Raw genomic sequence first — 17593 nt, 5'->3', positions numbered from 1 at the left:
TTGAGTCGCTGCTGTCCCGATTCACCTTCGTGGTTGACCCTGTGATATTACTTTTGTCAATCTTGGAAGCATGATAATAGCCTGTGGTGTGTAACTATGTATACATATATATATCAATGTGATCAAGAGACTTGCTACAGGTTGAGGCTTCTTGCAGAGTTTTTCGAAACTGCTGTCGAGGTCCATATCAATTTTTCCTTATGCGGAAACTAAACAGGAAGGAAGCTTTCGTAGTGACTCATGGAAACGAATAGAAGAACAATAGAGCCACTGGCGCGAGTAAACATGTCGAAGGAGGCACACATCTGTGACACATGCAGCAATTACAACTGCCCATCAAGAGAGAATAGAGGTTGCCATGCGGTCGATACCTTTCAAGTTCTCGTGAAAGTATTGTCTGTAGTGGAGGGAACTGGTGGGAGAAGACATCTTCATCGTCAGGTGAACAGTATAATTGAACGGCGTGGACAGCATGAATATTGTTATCAAGCTCCCTGTCGCAGTCTCTGTGTACATGACATGAAGATTCCGTCAACTCACGGCTGGTACTGGAGACATCCGGAAGGAAACCATAGGAAACCACTCATCGATGCCCCTTGTTGTACACGAGTATCTACAAACTGGTATGACGTGAATATGGCCTGGTGATGCCTGTAGATTCGTTGATTTTCCGACCCCCAACCGATTGCAGCTGCAGGCCATGCGAGGACCGTAGATCCAGAAGGTAAAGAGGTCGGTCCTTCAGCCGCTACGAGTATGTACTCAGGTTCTCATGTAGAAATGCTCTAGCATACGTGGAAGTCAGTCCCCAATCACAACCAGTACAGAATTGACAGCACTATAGATAGTCACTATTGGGGGAGGAGCTCTATGAGAACAACGGATGCAATCATCATCCCGATATTGCCAGTTTGCGGCATGGATCCAGCATATGCTGTAAAATTACAGAGCGTGCGCAAAGGCAGACCACTAATGTTGGCATCTACGCCAAAGGTGTAAAGCCCTCTGTGCGTGGCCTCAGCCTTGAAGAACACTTTATAGGTCTCGTTACTTGAAACAGTAAAACTTTGCATAATGGTTTTCATGTGAACAATTCAATCAAAAGTTGGAAGGTGTCTCCAGCAAACTACTAGCTCTCTACGCACGCTTAGGTGCTTCGGTAGTCACAACAAGATGATCATCTTGTTTCGAGGCCTGTCATGTCGCCATTAAGATGTTGATAGTAGCCTCTGAACAGTGAGATGACATTGAAAAGCGTGCGAAGTGTCTTTTTGATGGATGCTAGCATGCCTCTCTTGGATACGCATGATAACCTGCATCATGTTCATTTTCGTGCTAAAAAACGGTCTGCCGGCTACTGTTTGAAGGCTGATACCTGACCTGGTTTCCTCCCGACATTCATAGCCATGAAGCCTTGCTGTTCTGCTCAGTGGGAAACCCTGCGATGGAATGTGCAATGCTGCGTCGTCGAAGCGGCCTCCACCACCACCCAAGGACCGATCCGGACAGCTTCGCACCGACCGGCCCCACACCCCGCGGACCCCACCATCAGAAAACCCCTGCTTCCTTGACAATTGGGGCTCGGGCGAAATTCAATCGAAGCATCTTTTGCGACGACGTCCCGCCCGAAAACTCGAGCTTCCCAGATCACGACCAATTTTACAAACTTGCCAAGCCGCCGAGGCCTCATCACAGCGTGCGAGACCGAGCGGAAACACACGAGAACGAAGCAACGCACACGTGCATACACAGACAGATACACACGCAAACATGGCGTCGGCACAGCAGGTTCTGCTCTCTCCGGCAGAGCTCGCCTACCTCCACTCCTCCCTCTCCCTCACGCCGCCCATCCGCCCGGATGGCCGCAAGGCGAACCAGTTCCGCCCCCTCACAGCCGAGACGGGCATCCTCCCGGGCACCAACGGCAGCGCACGCGTGTGCTTCTCCGACGGCACCGAAGCCATCGTCGGCGTCAAGGCAGAGATCGAAAAGACCCGCGTGCCGCCTGGCGCAGAGGCGAACGAGGAGCCGGCGGAGAAGAGGACAGAAGACCAAGATGGAGATTCCAAGGGCAGCAACGACTGGCTCGAGATGACGGTCGAGATCCCCGGCTCCAGAGACGACGACGCCGCGACCGTGTTCCTGTCCAACATGCTCAGCGAGGCGCTGCTCGCCGACGGGGAGTTCACCAAGAAACTGCGGATTAACAATCGGTTCCACTGGAAGCTCTACCTAGACGTACGTTCTTGCCTCTTCACCCGATGTAAAAAAAAGAAAAGAAAAAAATAGACACGACGACACTTTGCTCACACACGACCAGATCCTCCTAATCTCCCCGCCGCTGTCGTACCCCCTCCCGCTCCTCTCCCTCACAACGCACCTCGCCCTCCTGGCGACCCGCCTGCCGCGCCTCAAGTCCGAGGGCGACGAAGACCCCATGTTCGACGACGACTGGGAGGCCTCGACGTTCCTGTACCCGCGCGACGGCAGCGCACCCGCGGCGGGCGCACGGCCGCCCATCACGCTGCTCGTCATCGCCGTCGGCGGCAACATCATTTTCGACCCGGCGCGCGAGGAGCTCGCCGTCGCCGAGTCGGCGCTCGCCGTTTCGGTAGCGGAGGAGAAGACGGCGGCGTCGGCGGGCGGCATGGACGTGGACGGACGCGAGCTGAAGCTGCTCTCCGTGCGGACGGTTGACCCGCCCTCGCGGCTGACGGCACCCGGCGTGCTCAACTCGGTGAACCCCGCAACGGGCCTCGCCGGCACACCGTCAAAAGCGCCGCCGGCGCCGCCGGCCGGCGAGGATAAGGTGGCCGAGGGCGTGTGGAGACCGCCCATAGGTGGCACCAAGCTGCACGTGCTCGAGGGGATGGTCTCCAAGGTGCTGGAGAAGGGAGGCATTGCGGACGAGGTGCTCGAGGGGATCGCCGCGGTGGAGCTGGCTTAGGCACGGCCGGACATGGTTTTACGCTTGCGACACACACATCGGGATGGGCGATTGGCAGGGAAGACAAAAGTCATGATACCAATTTGGTGGCTCTGGGTTCGAGATGCATAATTGTACATTGGTGGTATTTTTTCGGTGGTGTGTTGGTCAGGGTATATCACAGTTACAAAAACAGTTCTCCCTCAACCAGAAGTCGTGTTGTACATGGTTGGCGGATTATCTGGCGTCCGTCGCTCAGAAGACGCCGAGCCACTTCTTTTTCTTTTCCTCGGCCCCCGTAACCACATCGGCACTGCCGGCCACGGGCGACGCCTCGATGGCGGCAGCGGCAACGGCAGCCTCCTTCTCCTCTTCCGACTCCTCCTTCATGCCGAGGAAGTTGGCGATGGGGTTCTCCTTGTCGAGGCCGTGGACCTTGCGGTACAACTGGCGCTTGGCGACGTCGTCGGTGTGGCGCGTGTGCATGGCGATGGCCTTCTCGTTGCGGTCGCGCTCGTGCAGCTGCAAGACGTGGACCCAGGTGCGGATGAACGCGACCGGGCTGCTCCAGAACTCGGAGGCGGGGGGGAGGAGGTGCTTGAAGGGGGACGTTTGCGTGAAATTGAGGATCAGCGTCGTGATGGCCAGCGTCGTGAGGGTTCCCTGCGCAGTCGTTAGTATATGGGGCTCAGCAGACATCCGTCACCCGGCGGGGGCGACGTCATGGGCCCTCCGTACCAGCGAGATGAAGAGGTGAATCTTGCGGTTGTTGAAGAACCAATGCGCCCACGTGCCCTCGGGGGCCATGGTGCCGGGATACTCGCGCGTGCGCTGCGCCCGCGCCTCTTGCCCGCTGAGGGGGCCGCCGTAGTGTTTCGGGACGTTCTTGTTGGGAAGCCGGGAGCCGTGGGAGGGCGGGTTGAACTTGGTGGGCTTCTGGAGGATGAGGGGTCCCTTCTGGCCGGCGCCGGTCGGCTTGGACGACGCGTACCGGATCGTCCACACGGCGGTCCGCCGGAGGGCCGCGGCGGCCGGGCGGGCGGTTGGAGTAGCTGCCGCGCGCCACATGGGGCTCAGGGCCGGGAGGAGGAACCTGGGGAGGAGGGTCGTGGCCGAGGTCGTCATCGATGTCGTGTCGCCACTGCAAGCGCGGCGGCAGGCGTTAGATCTAGGTCTCCCGGTGTTTGCCGATGGTCGGGGAGAGAAATTGAGAAGGGGAAAAAACGAATAGGTCACCTGGACGGCAAGGGCTTGGACTTTTTGGGGTCAGGCTTATGTTTCACGGCGTCATTGAGGCTCTGGCCTAGATCGACGGTTTCATTGGGTGCGTGGCCGGCAAGATCGGTCGGGACTGGAAAAATCGAAGCTCCAGAAGAATTTGTTTAGTGTACAGATTACCTAGGAAAACTATGGTGGAGCTACGACTGGCGGTCGCCGAACTACCCCCGTCGCGCATCCGGGCACTCTACTCGTACATACAGAAGGTACTTGGCACGAATACGTACTTGATCATGCCTACCTACGTGAACAACCACCTACACCCTTGCCCCAGGAACTAGCAATGAAGCCTCCGCAATTGGTTATTCGGATTGGTTCGTCTCCGTTCGGGTTCTGCAACAACAGAAGCCGAGGTGCGAAAGACAAAGGAAGGAGAGAGGGCGGAACCTATGGGATCGGGCAAACGGGATGGGGGCAGATTCGGTTCTCCGGTGAATTCGCTGAATCTGAATCTGCAAGAAGCCGAAAAAAAAAAAGGTTGGACACCGACACAAGTGTCCAGAGGTACCCGCTGACCCGCCAATGGTTGAGTCGTTGACCAGCCAAAAACACCGAGGCGCAGCGGAGAAAGCGTTCTTCCGGGCTAGTATCCGGTTTTGCCCGGGTGAATGACCCCGGACGCATGACTGTCTTAGCAATGTTGGACGTCTGATTGGTGGTCGCGTCGCCACACCTTGTGGCTTGTGCACCGCTGAACCCAGGCTTGCCAGGTCAGTGAGCTCATTCCAGGCTTTTCGCGGTCCTTGGCTGGGTGTGTGTGTGTACCTTTCCGCCGGGTGTTGTCATAATTAAAATCGGATAGTGTCGTGGTACGGTCCATGTCGTCTCGTCTTTTTTACCTGGCCCGATCCTTTTCTAAAAGTTTTTTTTCCCATTCCCCTTCCTCTCCGTTCCAACTCTCAACCCATCTTTACAACCTCAACGACCAACTTTGACGACGACCTGCAAAAGACATTTCTCTTTTGCAACTTTCACCTGATACCCCCTTTCCAACTTCCTTTTTAATACCCCCTCTAATCCGTCAAGATGGCTGGTGGTAAGTTGCTCTTGTTGCGCGCGCATTCGTTGTGCTTTTCGCCGTGGTTGGCGGATCCCGAGAAATTCCCTCCCTGCGTGCTTCGGTCGTCGGCCGCGACCCATTGGGCCGCGAACTCGCCTTCTCTGAACCCGAATCGATTCGGCCTTGCCTCGCAGGTCGATTCTGCTTCGAAGAGACACCTTTGCGACACCCCCATCGTCGGCGGCGACCCTGTGCGTTTGGGCCGCCGCACCCCCGACGTCGTGCGCCATTTTCCCTAGGCTTTCCGCCCCAGCGGGATGACAGGGGCAAATGAGCAAGAGACAAGGGGTGCGCGGGGGGCGAGCAACCGACACCGGCAAGACGAGTAGCGAACGCAGTTCACGAAGCACCTGGGCACCACGGGGTCGTCCTCCGCTCAACCACGGGCGAATCTCGATCTTGATCAGACCACGTTAACTGACCTCGGCAATTCCAGGTGACGCCAAGAAGGGTGCCAACCTCTTCAAGACCCGTTGCGCTCAGTGCCACACCGTCGAGAAGGACGGCGGCAACAAGATCGGCCCTGCCCTGCACGGCCTCTGGGGCCGCAAGACCGGCTCCGTCGACGGCTACTCCTACACCGACGCCAACAAGAAGAAGGGCATTGAGTGGAACGACCAGACCCTCTTCGAGTACCTCGAGAACCCCAAGAAGTACATCCCCGGCACCAAGATGGCCTTCGGTGGCCTCAAGAAGGAGAAGGACCGCAACGACCTCATTGCGTATGTCTACCCGACGCCTCACGATCAAACTCCGTGTAACCAGCCTTGCTAACCCCGTGCTCCAGCTACCTCAAGGACTCCACCAAATAGACGGATTGACGTGTAACGATAGGATTGCATTAGACGGACTGGCGATTTGCGAATTGTACCAATAGACACCACTTTAGAACAGTGTGTTTGGGGGCTCATTAATGCCCTGCTACCCTCATGAAAATTCTCCCCTTTTGAGACGTTGTAATACAACACCTTTTTTTTCTCTGCTAATTGCACACCTAAAACCCATCGCCGATCGTTTTCATGATGTCAGCCGATGGATGCGCTCCTAGGGGCAACGAAAGGAGGAGAAAAAAAAGCTTCGCTTACCTACACACACTTACTCATGAACGAGTACTAGTGTAGCCACTCTGTCCCCCATCAGCCAGTCAGATGACTCGTCCGCCGTCGATATCCTGGCAGTGACCGGTGGAGCGCAGTCATCGCTCACCCTGTGACGGCGTCAAGCACGGGGAATGGCTGGTCGCGGAACCGAAAAAAGGACAGCAAAGGGGAAAGAAGAAGAAAAAGAAAAAGAAAAAGAAAACACCTGGCTGGTTGGAGCGCCCTTAGGTCACAGGCACACAGAAACGGCAGGTGAGGCGCGTGCGGCTCGAGTCGACGGCTTGCTGATGCTAAGAAAGTCTCGGAAAGCACGGGTATAATTCCTGCATTGTCCGACTCGCGTTGGGTGACTGTCACTTCTCCACTCTCAGTGGTCAATGACTCTCGACCCCAATATCCTTCCCTCAATTCCTTGTTTTCGGGACTCGGGCCATCGTGGGCGAGAGTGGCGGCGATGTGTCGCGTGCGGGAGGATTGGTGAGGGCGTCAGTAGTGTATTCCCCTACCACGGCTGCATAAGGTATAGGGGTTAGGATTGAGAATGATCTGGCAGGATTGGATTTGGATTCAAACCCGACTAGATGGGGGAGGGGGAATCATAGCAACAGAACAGATGAAATGTACTTTTCTCTACCAGTCTACATAGTCTAAACTCATGTTTGGTGGTGCAGCTTGGCCGCCAACCGCCTGTATGCCTCCGGGTTCGGCACGCTGGGCTTCGTCTTGCTCATCGCCGCCTCCCAGTCATCCTTCGTCAACGCCGGCTCGCCGCCCTCGTACCGCAACACGCACTCGTCCAGTGCGTTCTTGTACAGCCCGTAAAGATCCGCGCCGCTGAACCCCGCACACCGCTTGTCCCGGGCGATGGCCTCGATGTCGACGGCGCCGTCGCCTCCAGCGCCACCAATGCCGTTGCGCACGATCGTACGGAGAATGTCGACCCGCTCGTCTTCCGTAGGCAGGTCGACGAAGAGGAGCTTGTCCAGACGGCCTGGTCGCAAAATGGCCGGGTCGATCATGTCGGGCCTGTTGCTGGTGCCGATGACGTAGACCTCACCCCTGTCGCCGGCGCCGTCGAGCTCGGCAAGCAGTGCGTTGACGACGCGGGCGCCAGCCTCGGTCGTGGTGTTCTCTCTCTTGGGCACCAGCGAGTCCATCTCATCAAAGAAGAGGATGCACGGCGCGCAAGACTTGGCCCTGGTGAAGAGCTCGCGGATGGCACGCTCCGACTCGCCCACGTACTTGTTGAGCAGCTCGGGTCCCTTGATGAGGATGAAGCTAGCCTGCGCGTCGTTGGCGACGGCCTTTGCGACGAGCGTCTTTCCGCAGCCGGGCGGGCCGAACAGCAGCACGCCGGCTGGCCGCTGCTTGCCGAACTTCTGGAACAGCAGCGGCTCCTTGATGCGCCGGACGATGGACACCTGAAACGCCGCGCGCACCGAGTGCAGCGCGCCGACCTCGGACCACGACGTGTTGGGGATCGAGCTGAAGCCCTCGCGGCGCATGTAGGGCGTGTGCTCGGCGATGGCGTCGACAAAGTCCTGTTGGCTGACGTGGATCCGCGTCGGTTCCGTGTAGGACGGGTGCTCGATGTAGTCGTACCACAGGCAGGCGTCATCGAGATCGCGGTCCCATGGTGCCTCGGAGGTCTCCATCCTCTCCGGGAGGATGGTGTTCCTCGCGCGCGCCTGTTCTACATCCATGAAGCGGTCGCTGGCCTTGCGGTTGGCGACCTGGATGACGGCGCGGATGTCGTCGCCGACAAAGCCGTGCGTGCGTACCGCCAGTGTCTTGAAGTCAACCTCGGGCGGGACGTCGAGCTCCCGCACGAGGGCCCGGAAGATCTCCTCGCGCGCGTCCGTGTTCGGCACCTTGACGGTGATGGTCTGCGCAAAAAAGTCTGGCCGTCGCAGCGTTGGATCGACCAGCTCAAGTTTGCTCGTCGTGCCCACAATCACCACGCGCAGGCCCTCCCGCTCCCACTCTCGCAGACGTCGTAGGCCGAGCTTCAACTGCGAGATGACCTCGTGGTCGAACTCGCTGTGGCTGTTGCCTGACTTGGTCATGTACTCGTCAATATGGTCAAAGAGGACCACGCACGGCGCGATCTTCTTCGCCTCGTCCAGCACGTCGGTGAAGATCTTGCTGACCTTCTCGGGCGACCGTGTCTCGGCCAGGTACCGCCCGAGGGAGATGACGGGCGTCCTCGTCCTCCATGAGAGCGATCGCACGAGCGACTGCTTGCCGGTGCCCGGGGGCCCGGAGATGAGGACACCCATGGGCTGCTCGCCAAAGCAGGCAAAGTCCTCGGGCTTGCGCGTCCGCGCAAACACGTACCGCTGCAGCTCTTCGATGATGCCGCGCACGCCGCCGAGCACGACCGAGCCGGGCGGGATCTGCTCGGGGCTGTACTTGCTGGGCTTGGGTGCCTTCTTCGTGACGGTCGCCTGGGTCTCCGAGGCGTCACCGTTCTTAGATTTGGACTTGGACGCGATGGCGGAGCCGTCGCTGACATGGCCTGCGCCGTTCGCGACCTCGGGCTCTGGTGAGATGCGACGCTTCTTGGTGCTCTTGCCCTCTGACCCTTGGGCCGTCGGCACCGCTGGCGCAACGTTCCAGTGCTTTGTCATTTGCCTGTTAAGCAAAAAGCGGTCTTCCTCCTGCACGGGGGGTTAGAAATGTCATGCGGATGAGTGGATGAAGAAGAAGGAACCATTAGATGAAAACTCACTTTATATGCCTTTTCGGCCTGCTCCAACAAATCGTCACTATCCTCGGACTCAGCCTCTTCCTCCTTGCGGAAGTCTAATACACGCTCGATGGCGTCTTCCAGCGGGCGTCTCTTTTGCCGGCTGAGGCTTGAATTCGACTTTTTGATGGCTTCGTAAACGGCCGTCACCGTTAGCTTGGGCTTCTTTCTCTTTCCGTCACCCCTGTCCTTCTTGGCCGCCCACTCCCCGTCTCTCTCTTCTTCCAGCTTCTTAACGATCTGGTATACATCGCGGTCGAGGCCGTGACGGAGGCTGATGCGGGCCATCGTGAACGACGGAGACACTGACACTGGGGAGGGAGGCTTCTTGATGTAGCGAACGTCCGGGGAGGGAAAAAAAAAAAGATTGTAGATAGCATGTGCGAATGGCGTATCGTGATTGGCTGCATGTTCCATAAGATCCACATAAATATCGGATTATTGTGGATTCGCCTTGACCCTCACTCAAACTACTACCTACCTGCTATAATCGCAGTTGGCTGCTTACAAACACAATCCGCGTCCAAACGGCTACTGCAATAATAGAGTGATCGTTTGGCTGTCAGAGGCATCTCAAAGACTCTGCAAACTCTCTAATGAGGGCCTGTCATTCGGACTTCCCTGGCACCATCAACACGAGTAAAACACGGAATTCGACTACACCCTCACCGAAGCTAACACGGCTTCGTTTACCTAGGGATGCCATCACGGGTGCAAACGACTGCAATCTATCTGCTTGATTTGCCTACAGAAAGCGTTCTAGCACTACAACCGGTGGGGTCTCTGTTGCTGTATAGCTTTTGTTGTGATTTGAGTCCTCCCTAGTCGTTGCTTCCCCTCACCAGGTGGTGGGCTCCAGACCTGGTGTTCTCGGAAGGACACCGGGACCACCCCCCTCACCATTTTCCGTTGCCAGATGAATCAAAGGAAATAAAACGGCCCCCGTCTGTGTCAACGCCAAGGGGGCCCAACGGCGGCGAAAGGGTTTGTTTCCTGCAATCGTCACGTCATCTATCCATGGTATCACTACAGCATGAGCGGGCGCCTATGGGCCGCAGAGCCAGGGATTGGCGAGTCGTGCTCTAGTCCTTGACGCATGGCTTCTGGTCAGAGCCCGTAGAGCTCCCACTCATCGAATTCGGTTTGCTGCCCCCCAGAGTCTCGTGCCGCAGTGCCTGCGTTCTCGAGGTTCCGTAGCGGGGCATACTCGGTTCGCAACTCTTGAGCAAGTCACAACTCGTCGTCCTCGAGCTCCGACGGCTTCAACAGACCGCCGACCTTGCCACGGCGCTCGAGATCGGCCGCCTTGGCGTCCCGCTCCTGCTGCTCCTTCTCAACCTGGAACAGCTCTGCGTTGTCGCCGGCAAACTCCTTCAGCGAGATGAGGAAGTCGCGCAGGTTGAGACGGAACTTGTCGTACTGAGTGTTGAGGGTGAATAGACCCTCGACGAATGTCTGGATTTGAGCGCTGGGAAATTGTCAGCGCATGCCGTGCGACTCCAGGGGCTATACTCACGGTTGCAGGTTGGGGAAGGCCCCGCGAAGCAGGTTGGCCACAAAGTTAGCGAGGAACTCCTTGTTCGAGGTGCCGGCCGCCGCCTGGTCCGGGCTGTAGATGGGACCCTGGATCTTGGGCGCACTCCCGTCAGCGGGCTCGACGAAGTAGAACATTCTCATCAGAACCATGGACTGCGTCTTGAAGCCCGCTTTGTGGTCGTTGTCGGTCAACACGAAAAAGACGTCCTGCAGAATGGTGATGAAGAACTGCTGGAAAAAGGCGTTGGCCGTCTGGACGTCTGTCTTCTCCGCGATGTTGTTGATCAGCTCCAGGCACATGTTAAGTCCCGCAGCCTCCACGTCACGGTTGTCATGCTTGAACGCCCAAGAGCACGAGTCGATGACGAACTTGAACTGGCGGTTGTCCAGTTTCAACAGCGCTAATCAAGTCAGTTCGGAGTCTCGGACACAGGGGCCATCTATACATACCAGGGAAGCAGTGCAGATTGATCGCGCGCAGGAGGTTGAAGAACTCCACACGGTGCTCGGGGAACTCGGAAAAGTCCTTGTTGATCATGTCCAGCGTGCACTCGAAGACGTTCTCCATGATGTTGGGCACTTGGTCTTCCATCAAGGTGGAAAGCTTGGTGATAATGGCAGACATGGCCTTGAGGACTTCAGCGTCACGGGCACCGGGCACATTGCGGTTGTAATCGACGAGAATCGACTCCAGCAACGGGGGCACCATTTGCTGGCGCACGGATTGCAGGTCTTCGGCCTTTTCGACGTACGTCTCGACGAGCTTGAGGATCTCCTTCTTGATCGTACGCAGTCCACGGACGTGCGGCATTTTGGTGGCAATCTCGCCTGAAACGTGTCAATCGGGTCCTACACATTCGTAGGGTATAATAACGCACCTTGCTTCTGGACGGCCTCGGAGATCAGCTCGCTGGTGGCACGGTACATCTGCAGCATGTCGAGGAAGATACGGCCGATCTGAGGGTAGAAATACGGCCCGATGGACGAGCAGGCCGAGACGTTCGTCTTCATGATGTTGCCAATGACCTTGATCGTCTCGGCATCCTGGAGAATGACGGGGTTGACACGAGCCTGCTTAATGATCTCGTCCCAAGCCGCATTAGGGATGGCCATCAAATCGCTCAACAGCCGTTCCTGTTGGTGCTTGTTGCCCTGGGCAGCCACCATGTAGCCGCAAGCCTCGTAAAAGGTGTGGACCTGCTGGGGCGACAGGTCGCATGTGATCTTGTGCATGTTGCGCACGATCTCTTCGATGAAGGGCTCCTGCTCGCTGGGCTGCAGGGCGACGAAGTGGCGGCGGCACTGCCTCGCAATCTTGATGAAGGTATCGCAGGCCATGTCCTGCACACCTGTAAAGGGGTTAGCTCGCGCTCAATGCGGAAAACGGACTCAACCTACCCTCGTGTGACTCGTGCATGAACTCAAAGAGCTTGTTGACAACGGTCTTGAGGAACTTCCAGTGGGCCTTGAGAAACCGAGGGTATTGTCCAACAATGTACATAATGTTGCTGGCAACAACGGCCTTGTTGTCCTTGCCGCGTTTCATTTCTGTAAGGCCCAGAAGGTCCTTAATAACGGTGACGAGAAACCTCTTCTCCGTCTCCTCATTCATGGCCAGAGAAATGGATCCGATGGCCCAGCAGAGCACGTTGCAGTTGTGCCAGGACCATTCTGTACCATCGACCTGGCGGGCAAGCTTCTCCGTCATGATGTTCTCGGTGTCGACGACATCCAAGTGCGTCAGGTACACCAAGCACTCTCTTATGGTCTTGTAGAGCTGCACCGTGTCGCTCTCCTTGACGAACTCGCGCACAATCTCGCCCTCATCGTTCTCGACAATGAGGACCTCCTCGGGGCGCACCATCTTCTCTATCATGACGGTGCGGAGATTCGACAGGACCTCGTTGTACTTGTGCTTGCGCAGCGGGTAGTTGTTGAGCAGCGACGGGTTAGGAGCGCCGGCTCCGGACATGCCACCCGCCATGCCCATCAACGGGTTGAGCTCGGTCATGGGGAGTTGCTGCATCTCGTCGTAGAGCTCGTTGACGAGCTTCAGCCAGTAATCAAGGGTGATCTTGAAGATTTCACGGTCGTCGATCTGAGATATGCGGATTAGGTAGTAGTGGCCGTGGGTGAGAAAGTCCCTGTTGGGCAGGTTCTCAATGAGCTGTGATAGATTAGCGATGGCGGACAGTAGGTCTTCGTAGACAAACTCACGTTCAAGTGCATGCCAAAGAAATTGCATAAGAACAGGGCCAAGTTCTGGATGAACTCCTGGTCCCTCGAGTTGCTGTTGGGATATGTCGACTTAAGGTCGAGGCTAATGGGGATGATGGTCGCAATGGTGGTCAGGACCTCGGTGAACATCTTGACCAGCTGCTCGTCGTAGGAATTCGGCTGGCCAGGTCCACCAGTCTGCAGACCGCCAATCTCGGTCAGGCACTGCAGGGCGACGTTGCGGAACTCGGGAACGGGCAGGAAGCGTGTGCGCAGCGTGTCGATGAGGGGAGTCTCGAAGATGTAGCCGAGGGGGATCCAGTTGCAGAAGCGCAGTAATGTCTCGAGAGTGGCCTTGACGAGGCTGGGCTGGTCGGCGGTGTTCAGGACCTCCTGGCAGAGGGTGAAGATCTGGGAAAACTCGGCGCACATGGTCGTCTTCAGGTTCCGGGTCTTGGTGGACGTCATCTGCTCGGCCGAGTAGTCGAACACCTCTTCAGACAGCAGGCGCAGGATGACCATGTTATTCTCGCAGATGGACAGGCTGGAATGGCACGACGTGATGATCTCGTTGATGAACGTGGGCCAGTTGTGCGGCCATTCCTGCTTCAGGATGGAAATCAGGACGAGGTTGAGCTTGTTGAGCAGGGTCTTCTGCTCCTTCATGGTCTCTTCGGAGCTAGAGCACTGGATGATGAATTGCACAACGAAGTTGCGGATACCTTGGACTGGTCAGTCGCCGTACGGGCACACGGGGGTTCGGCTGATCCGCAAACCTTGACACTGGTCTCTCGGAAGGACCTTCCATCTCGTCATGATGACATTGTCGAGCACCTGCAGGCCCAAGACTAGAAACGGTCAGCTGTGTTGCATGCCGCGGCGTGGCCTTCGTGCCCAACATACACTTCGTTTGGGGGTAGGTTGCTTCGGCGAGAATCTTGTCGACGAGGAGCCACGAATCTTGGTCTTCCTTGAACTGTAGGGTCTGGGTCAGAGGTTGAAGTCAACGGCCGGGTTAGGTGTTTGCGTACCTGGTTGAGTGTAGCTTGCGCTTGCTTTTGCTGTAAAGCCAGAATCATCGGTCAGCCTCGGCCAGAAATCTCGGACGGAATGGGGCGGTAAAAGTGCAGCTCACCTGTTCTCCACGGCCCTCGTAGAAGGAGCGGACGATCTCGTCCAGCTCCGGGATTGTGATAGCCATCGCGGGTGGTGCGGTACGGCAGACGAGGCGGCGGGATACGGTCGATCTCGATCGCAAAAGAGGCGGCAACGGGTGAGGGGGAAATCTGGTCGCGGCACTCGTCCCCGGGTGAGGAGGGGGAAAACGAGAGCGCGGGCGCGGCGGCGGTGGCGGTGGGAGAGTATGCGGGCGCTACGGCTGGTTGCAGCAAGAAAGAAGAACAAAATTGTGTGATGATCGCAAGGAGGACTTTTGCGATTGTGAGAGAGAATCAGAAAAATACCAACAGGAGAGTAGGAGGGGAGGAAAGTCTGCCTGGAGTGAAGGCAATAGGTTGGTTATCGAGCAGAGCGAAAGAGGCGGATTGGGATGGGATGGCGGGGGACAACCAATTTTGTCAGCCGCCCGCTAAACTCCACCAGCCACAGGTCACCGTGGTACCGATACCTCCCCCCACGCAGACGTTCTCTTTACCAACCTTTTGGCCTTACAGGCTACAGCTGCTGGCCTACTGCGCTACGAACCAGGAAGCTTGGGCCTGGTTGTGCTGCTGGAGTTGAAGACTTTCAGCACCCCTCTTTTCCACCTGGAATCAGCTGGCGCGCTGAACCCTGCCCACGACTCGACCATTCCCGCGGCAACAGCACAAAGATTAATTGAGCCTTTCTGCCACACCCGCAGCGGTGCACGTCATAGGCTGGCACACACCGACCGCTCACCTCCGCCCCTCACCATGGTGTACCTACCGTATGGCCCATTCGAAGCGCCGACGAATTGGAATGTAGTATCTGTACAGCATCGGAATCTGTCGTAGTTTCGCTCAGTTGCTGGAAAGGACTAGACGGAGGAGAGAGCTCCCCAAGAGGTACTGATACATTGCCAACCCAGACTTTCCAGCCTTTCCAGGCCCCCCTCTCATCCTACATCTACAGTAGGCAGTACAGTGACTGAACACCTTCCGAGAACGAATTGTTTATGAAACTGCCCGGCGGTTGGCAGTCGGGTTGGAACTGCGCCAACAACGTATCGCACCCGTCATCTCTTTCAACTACGTTGTTTTGGACTCGGAGCATCACCGGAAGTAACCAGGCCGAAGATTCCGACTAAGCCTCTGGCCCATGCAGGCATCATCCCAAATCCTTTCAGTGTGACCTATCTGCTTATCGGCTGACGGATGGCCAGAAGCTTACACATCACATCGCATACGCACTGCGTGGCCATCCACGCATTCCTGCTCCTGATGGAGTGAATGTGGATTAGCCATCTTGAACCCGGTGCGACCTGATGGTCGATTCATCGTTATCTTGAGCTGTTTCACTGACTTTTCAGGCTGTCCTCATAATTGAACGTTTTAAGTTGAACTGTCTCTTTCTTCCAAACTGCCAGGCCAGATCTAATATGGGCAGACTGCACAACTCAAACACGACGCTGTATCTACGGCTTCTGGTAGCCAACCTCAAAAAGACTATCTTGAAGGGCCTTGATGGCATTGTCGATGTCCTTCCGGTTGGGGTCCGTCTGCACTAGTTAATAATCACGCTCACAACGATATCGAGACGTCACTTACCACACTGACGCCCATATGTCCGAAACGAATGTACTTGGGCGCAATTTCCTTGTGGATGCCGCCGGCGAAAACGATGCCCTTCTTGGCCAGGCTGGGCAGCAGCTCGGCGGCCTTGACGCTCTCGGGCAGATAGATAGCCGTCATGCCGTGGGCCTGGTCCTCGGGCTTCGCGGCGACCTGCTTGAGACCCAGGTCCGCGACGGCCTTCTTGACCTTGTCGGATACCTCCTTGTGCTTGTCGAATCGCTCAGACAGGGGCTTGGCGAGGATTTGGGTGAGGCCGGTGTGGAGGGCGTGGATCAGCTGGGGAGAGGGCGTCGCGAAGTAGGAGGGCTTCTTCGCCTCATAGTTTTGCATGACTGCGATCGTTAGCCCTGTTGTCCCACTCTGCGCGAACTTGGTCATCACTCACTAGGAGTCCAGTTCTTGAAGGATCCAAAGTACGACGCTGGGGGCGTCTTGCGCTGGGCAAACGACTTCATGGCGGCACCGCTGAACATGGATATCGACAGACCAGCGGGGACGCCAATGGCCTTCTGGCTGGCCGTGATGACGCCGTCTAGCTTCCATTCGTCAAACCGAATTTCCTCGACGCCGACACTGCAGACGCCGTCGACGATGACCAGGGTCTCGGGGGACACTCGCTTGACCAAGGCAGTCAGCTCCTTGAGTTCGCTCAGGACGGCGGTTGACGTGTCGACGTGGGTGACGGTCAGGACCTTGTACTTCTTCTCGGACAGGGCCTTCTCGATCTCGGGGAGCTGGGGGCGCGAGCCGACAGGGGCCCTCAGCTCGGTGACGTTGCCGCCGTAGGTCTTGAAGCAGTCGGTGAAGCCGTTGCTGAAGTAGCCGGTGGCCAGGACGAGGACATCCTCGCCAGCCTCGACGAGGTTGGCGGCGACGAGGTCCCAGCCGAGGGTACCGGAGCCCGAAATGACAAACGGCTGCGCTTGAGGGTCCTTGGTCTGGAAGAGCTGGCGCAGCATCGATAGGGCCTCACCAAAGGTGTTTACGAAACCGGGACCGACGTGGCTCTCACTGCAGACGTATGCACCGGGTCAGCGCAACGACTTCAATGACGTCGGAAGGGCACCCGAGGCGATTCGGGTGGCATGCCGGGGAGTTCAGACCTGTAGTGGCTCATTGCCTGGAGGACGGCATCATCGAACTCGATGGGCCCCGGGATGAGGAGGGTCGGGTGAGGTGGTTGGGAAGACATGGTGGTAACCGGTCGTGTCTATGTGGTTGTGGTGTGAGAAATGAAATGATCAATTGGAACAGTCCAAGCCGGGAGGGGGGAGGGAAGAGGCGTACTCACAGCTGTTGATATAGCAGTTGCAGGTTCCGATGGTCGCAGGTGTCTTGAGATGAGAGATACCCGAGCTGATGAGGGGTTGCTAAGGTTATGGAGGGGCATTCTCCCCTGCTTCGCCAATGTGCGGAGAGGGAGCTGGAACCGCGTTAGGGGAACGTGCATGTGCGCCTATGCGTCATTCACACCTCGGGAGGTAAGCCGATGTCTTTGTCGGACGGGACGTACGCAATTGGACTAGAACAAAGAGCTGGGCTACGGCTTGCTTACGACTTTGCTCGGATCAGTCCCGTCGGAGGGGGAAAAGGAAGATCAGGGAACAGGAGACCGAAACGACTTTAAAGGAGCGGGAATCGGAGCCGACACCCCCTGATGGGCCTTGTCCAGACTACCTAATTAAGAAAAAGCATTCAAGCACGGAATACCGTCGAGGAACCCCTGCTCAGTTCTTCCTGTACGCCGGTGCTTTTTGACCTTGGCTGCTGTGCCCCCGCCTGTAACGCGTTGGGCGGGCGGTTTGCGTACGTGCCTAGGTATGTCAGGAAGGTAAGGAGGAAACTCGGCATTCAAGTCCGAGTCAGGAAAGCCCCATTGTCTTTTACCAATGTTCTGGCGTCAGAAAGTGGAGAGCTTTGAGTTGAAATGAGAATATGAGAGAGCTTCGGGGG

The 17593-nt window shown here is 57.0% G+C and overlaps 6 protein-coding genes across 6 annotated transcripts; 2 read left to right on the top strand and 4 right to left on the bottom strand.

The window, feature by feature from the left end:
* Positions 1 to 1449: 1449 nt before the first annotated feature.
* On the top strand, positions 1450 to 3051 carry CDEST_06468 (Putative ribosomal protein uS5 domain 2-type superfamily; the record flags this gene model as incomplete). Its single annotated transcript, XM_062922627.1, has 2 exons — positions 1450 to 2238; positions 2321 to 3051. The coding sequence occupies 2 exons, from the start codon at positions 1450 to 1452 to the stop codon at positions 2945 to 2947; spliced, it is 1416 nt and encodes a 471-aa protein (XP_062778678.1). The 3' UTR covers positions 2948 to 3051.
* Positions 2989 to 4285, bottom strand: CDEST_06467 (uncharacterized protein). Its single transcript, XM_062922626.1, has 2 exons — positions 3665 to 4285; positions 2989 to 3589 (listed from the first exon to the last, which is right to left on the bottom strand). Exons 1-2 carry the CDS (start codon positions 4049 to 4051, stop codon positions 3182 to 3184), a joined length of 795 nt encoding a protein of 264 aa, XP_062778677.1. The 5' UTR covers positions 4052 to 4285; the 3' UTR covers positions 2989 to 3181.
* A 780-nt stretch (positions 4286 to 5065) lies between these two features.
* On the top strand, positions 5066 to 6258 carry CDEST_06466 (Putative cytochrome c, class IA/ IB, cytochrome c-like domain superfamily). Its single transcript, XM_062922625.1, has 3 exons — positions 5066 to 5240; positions 5701 to 5986; positions 6052 to 6258. Exons 1-3 carry the CDS (start codon positions 5231 to 5233, stop codon positions 6074 to 6076), a joined length of 321 nt encoding a protein of 106 aa, XP_062778676.1. The 5' UTR covers positions 5066 to 5230; the 3' UTR covers positions 6077 to 6258.
* A 759-nt stretch (positions 6259 to 7017) lies between these two features.
* Positions 7018 to 9401, bottom strand: CDEST_06465 (Putative AAA+ ATPase domain, ATPase, AAA-type, core; the record flags this gene model as incomplete). Its single annotated transcript, XM_062922624.1, has 2 exons — positions 7018 to 9024; positions 9096 to 9401. 2 exons carry the CDS (start codon positions 9399 to 9401, stop codon positions 7018 to 7020), a joined length of 2313 nt encoding a protein of 770 aa, XP_062778675.1.
* A 355-nt stretch (positions 9402 to 9756) lies between these two features.
* Positions 9757 to 14390, bottom strand: CDEST_06464 (Putative importin-beta domain, armadillo-like helical, exportin-1/Importin-beta, exportin-1/5). The gene is made up of 10 exons (XM_062922623.1): positions 14002 to 14390; positions 13898 to 13927; positions 13770 to 13842; positions 13643 to 13714; positions 12867 to 13588; positions 12048 to 12816; positions 11528 to 11998; positions 11100 to 11477; positions 10630 to 11050; positions 9757 to 10581 (listed from the first exon to the last, which is right to left on the bottom strand). Exons 1-10 carry the CDS (start codon positions 14065 to 14067, stop codon positions 10344 to 10346), a joined length of 3240 nt encoding a protein of 1079 aa, XP_062778674.1. The 5' UTR covers positions 14068 to 14390; the 3' UTR covers positions 9757 to 10343.
* A 370-nt stretch (positions 14391 to 14760) lies between these two features.
* CDEST_06463 (Putative aminotransferase class V domain, pyridoxal phosphate-dependent transferase, major) lies at positions 14761 to 17589 on the bottom strand. The gene is made up of 5 exons (XM_062922622.1): positions 16932 to 17589; positions 16744 to 16850; positions 16026 to 16651; positions 15614 to 15972; positions 14761 to 15564 (listed from the first exon to the last, which is right to left on the bottom strand). The coding sequence occupies exons 1-5, from the start codon at positions 17088 to 17090 to the stop codon at positions 15481 to 15483; spliced, it is 1335 nt and encodes a 444-aa protein (XP_062778673.1). The 5' UTR covers positions 17091 to 17589; the 3' UTR covers positions 14761 to 15480.
* Between the last annotated feature and the right edge of the window lie 4 nt (positions 17590 to 17593).

This window comes from Colletotrichum destructivum, chromosome 4 (assembly GCF_034447905.1).
Source record: "Colletotrichum destructivum chromosome 4, complete sequence".
Classification (NCBI taxonomy): domain Eukaryota; kingdom Fungi; phylum Ascomycota; class Sordariomycetes; order Glomerellales; family Glomerellaceae; genus Colletotrichum; species Colletotrichum destructivum.
This window is presented reverse-complemented; position numbering and strand designations above follow the sequence as displayed.

Coding starts and splice junctions, on each gene's coding strand:
- CDEST_06467 (XM_062922626.1), bottom strand. CDS start 4,051: ATGACGACCTCGGCCACGACCCTCCTCCCCAGGTTCCTCCTCCCGGCC. Junction 3,590..3,664: donor TTCACCTCTTCATCTCGCTG/GTACGGAGGGCC, acceptor ACGACTGCGCAG/GGAACCCTCACGACGCTGGC.
- CDEST_06466 (XM_062922625.1), top strand. Junction 5,987..6,051: donor GACCGCAACGACCTCATTGC/GTATGTCTACCC, acceptor CCCGTGCTCCAG/CTACCTCAAGGACTCCACCA.
- CDEST_06464 (XM_062922623.1), bottom strand. CDS start 14,067: ATGGCTATCACAATCCCGGAGCTGGACGAGATCGTCCGCTCCTTCTAC. Junction 11,051..11,099: donor CAATCTGCACTGCTTCCCTG/GTATGTATAGAT, acceptor TGACTTGATTAG/CGCTGTTGAAACTGGACAAC. Junction 10,582..10,629: donor GCCTTCCCCAACCTGCAACC/GTGAGTATAGCC, acceptor ACAATTTCCCAG/CGCTCAAATCCAGACATTCG.
- CDEST_06463 (XM_062922622.1), bottom strand. CDS start 17,090: ATGCACGTTCCCCTAACGCGGTTCCAGCTCCCTCTCCGCACATTGGCG. Junction 16,652..16,743: donor CAGGCAATGAGCCACTACAG/GTCTGAACTCCC, acceptor ATACGTCTGCAG/TGAGAGCCACGTCGGTCCCG. Junction 15,565..15,613: donor GACATATGGGCGTCAGTGTG/GTAAGTGACGTC, acceptor TAACTAGTGCAG/ACGGACCCCAACCGGAAGGA.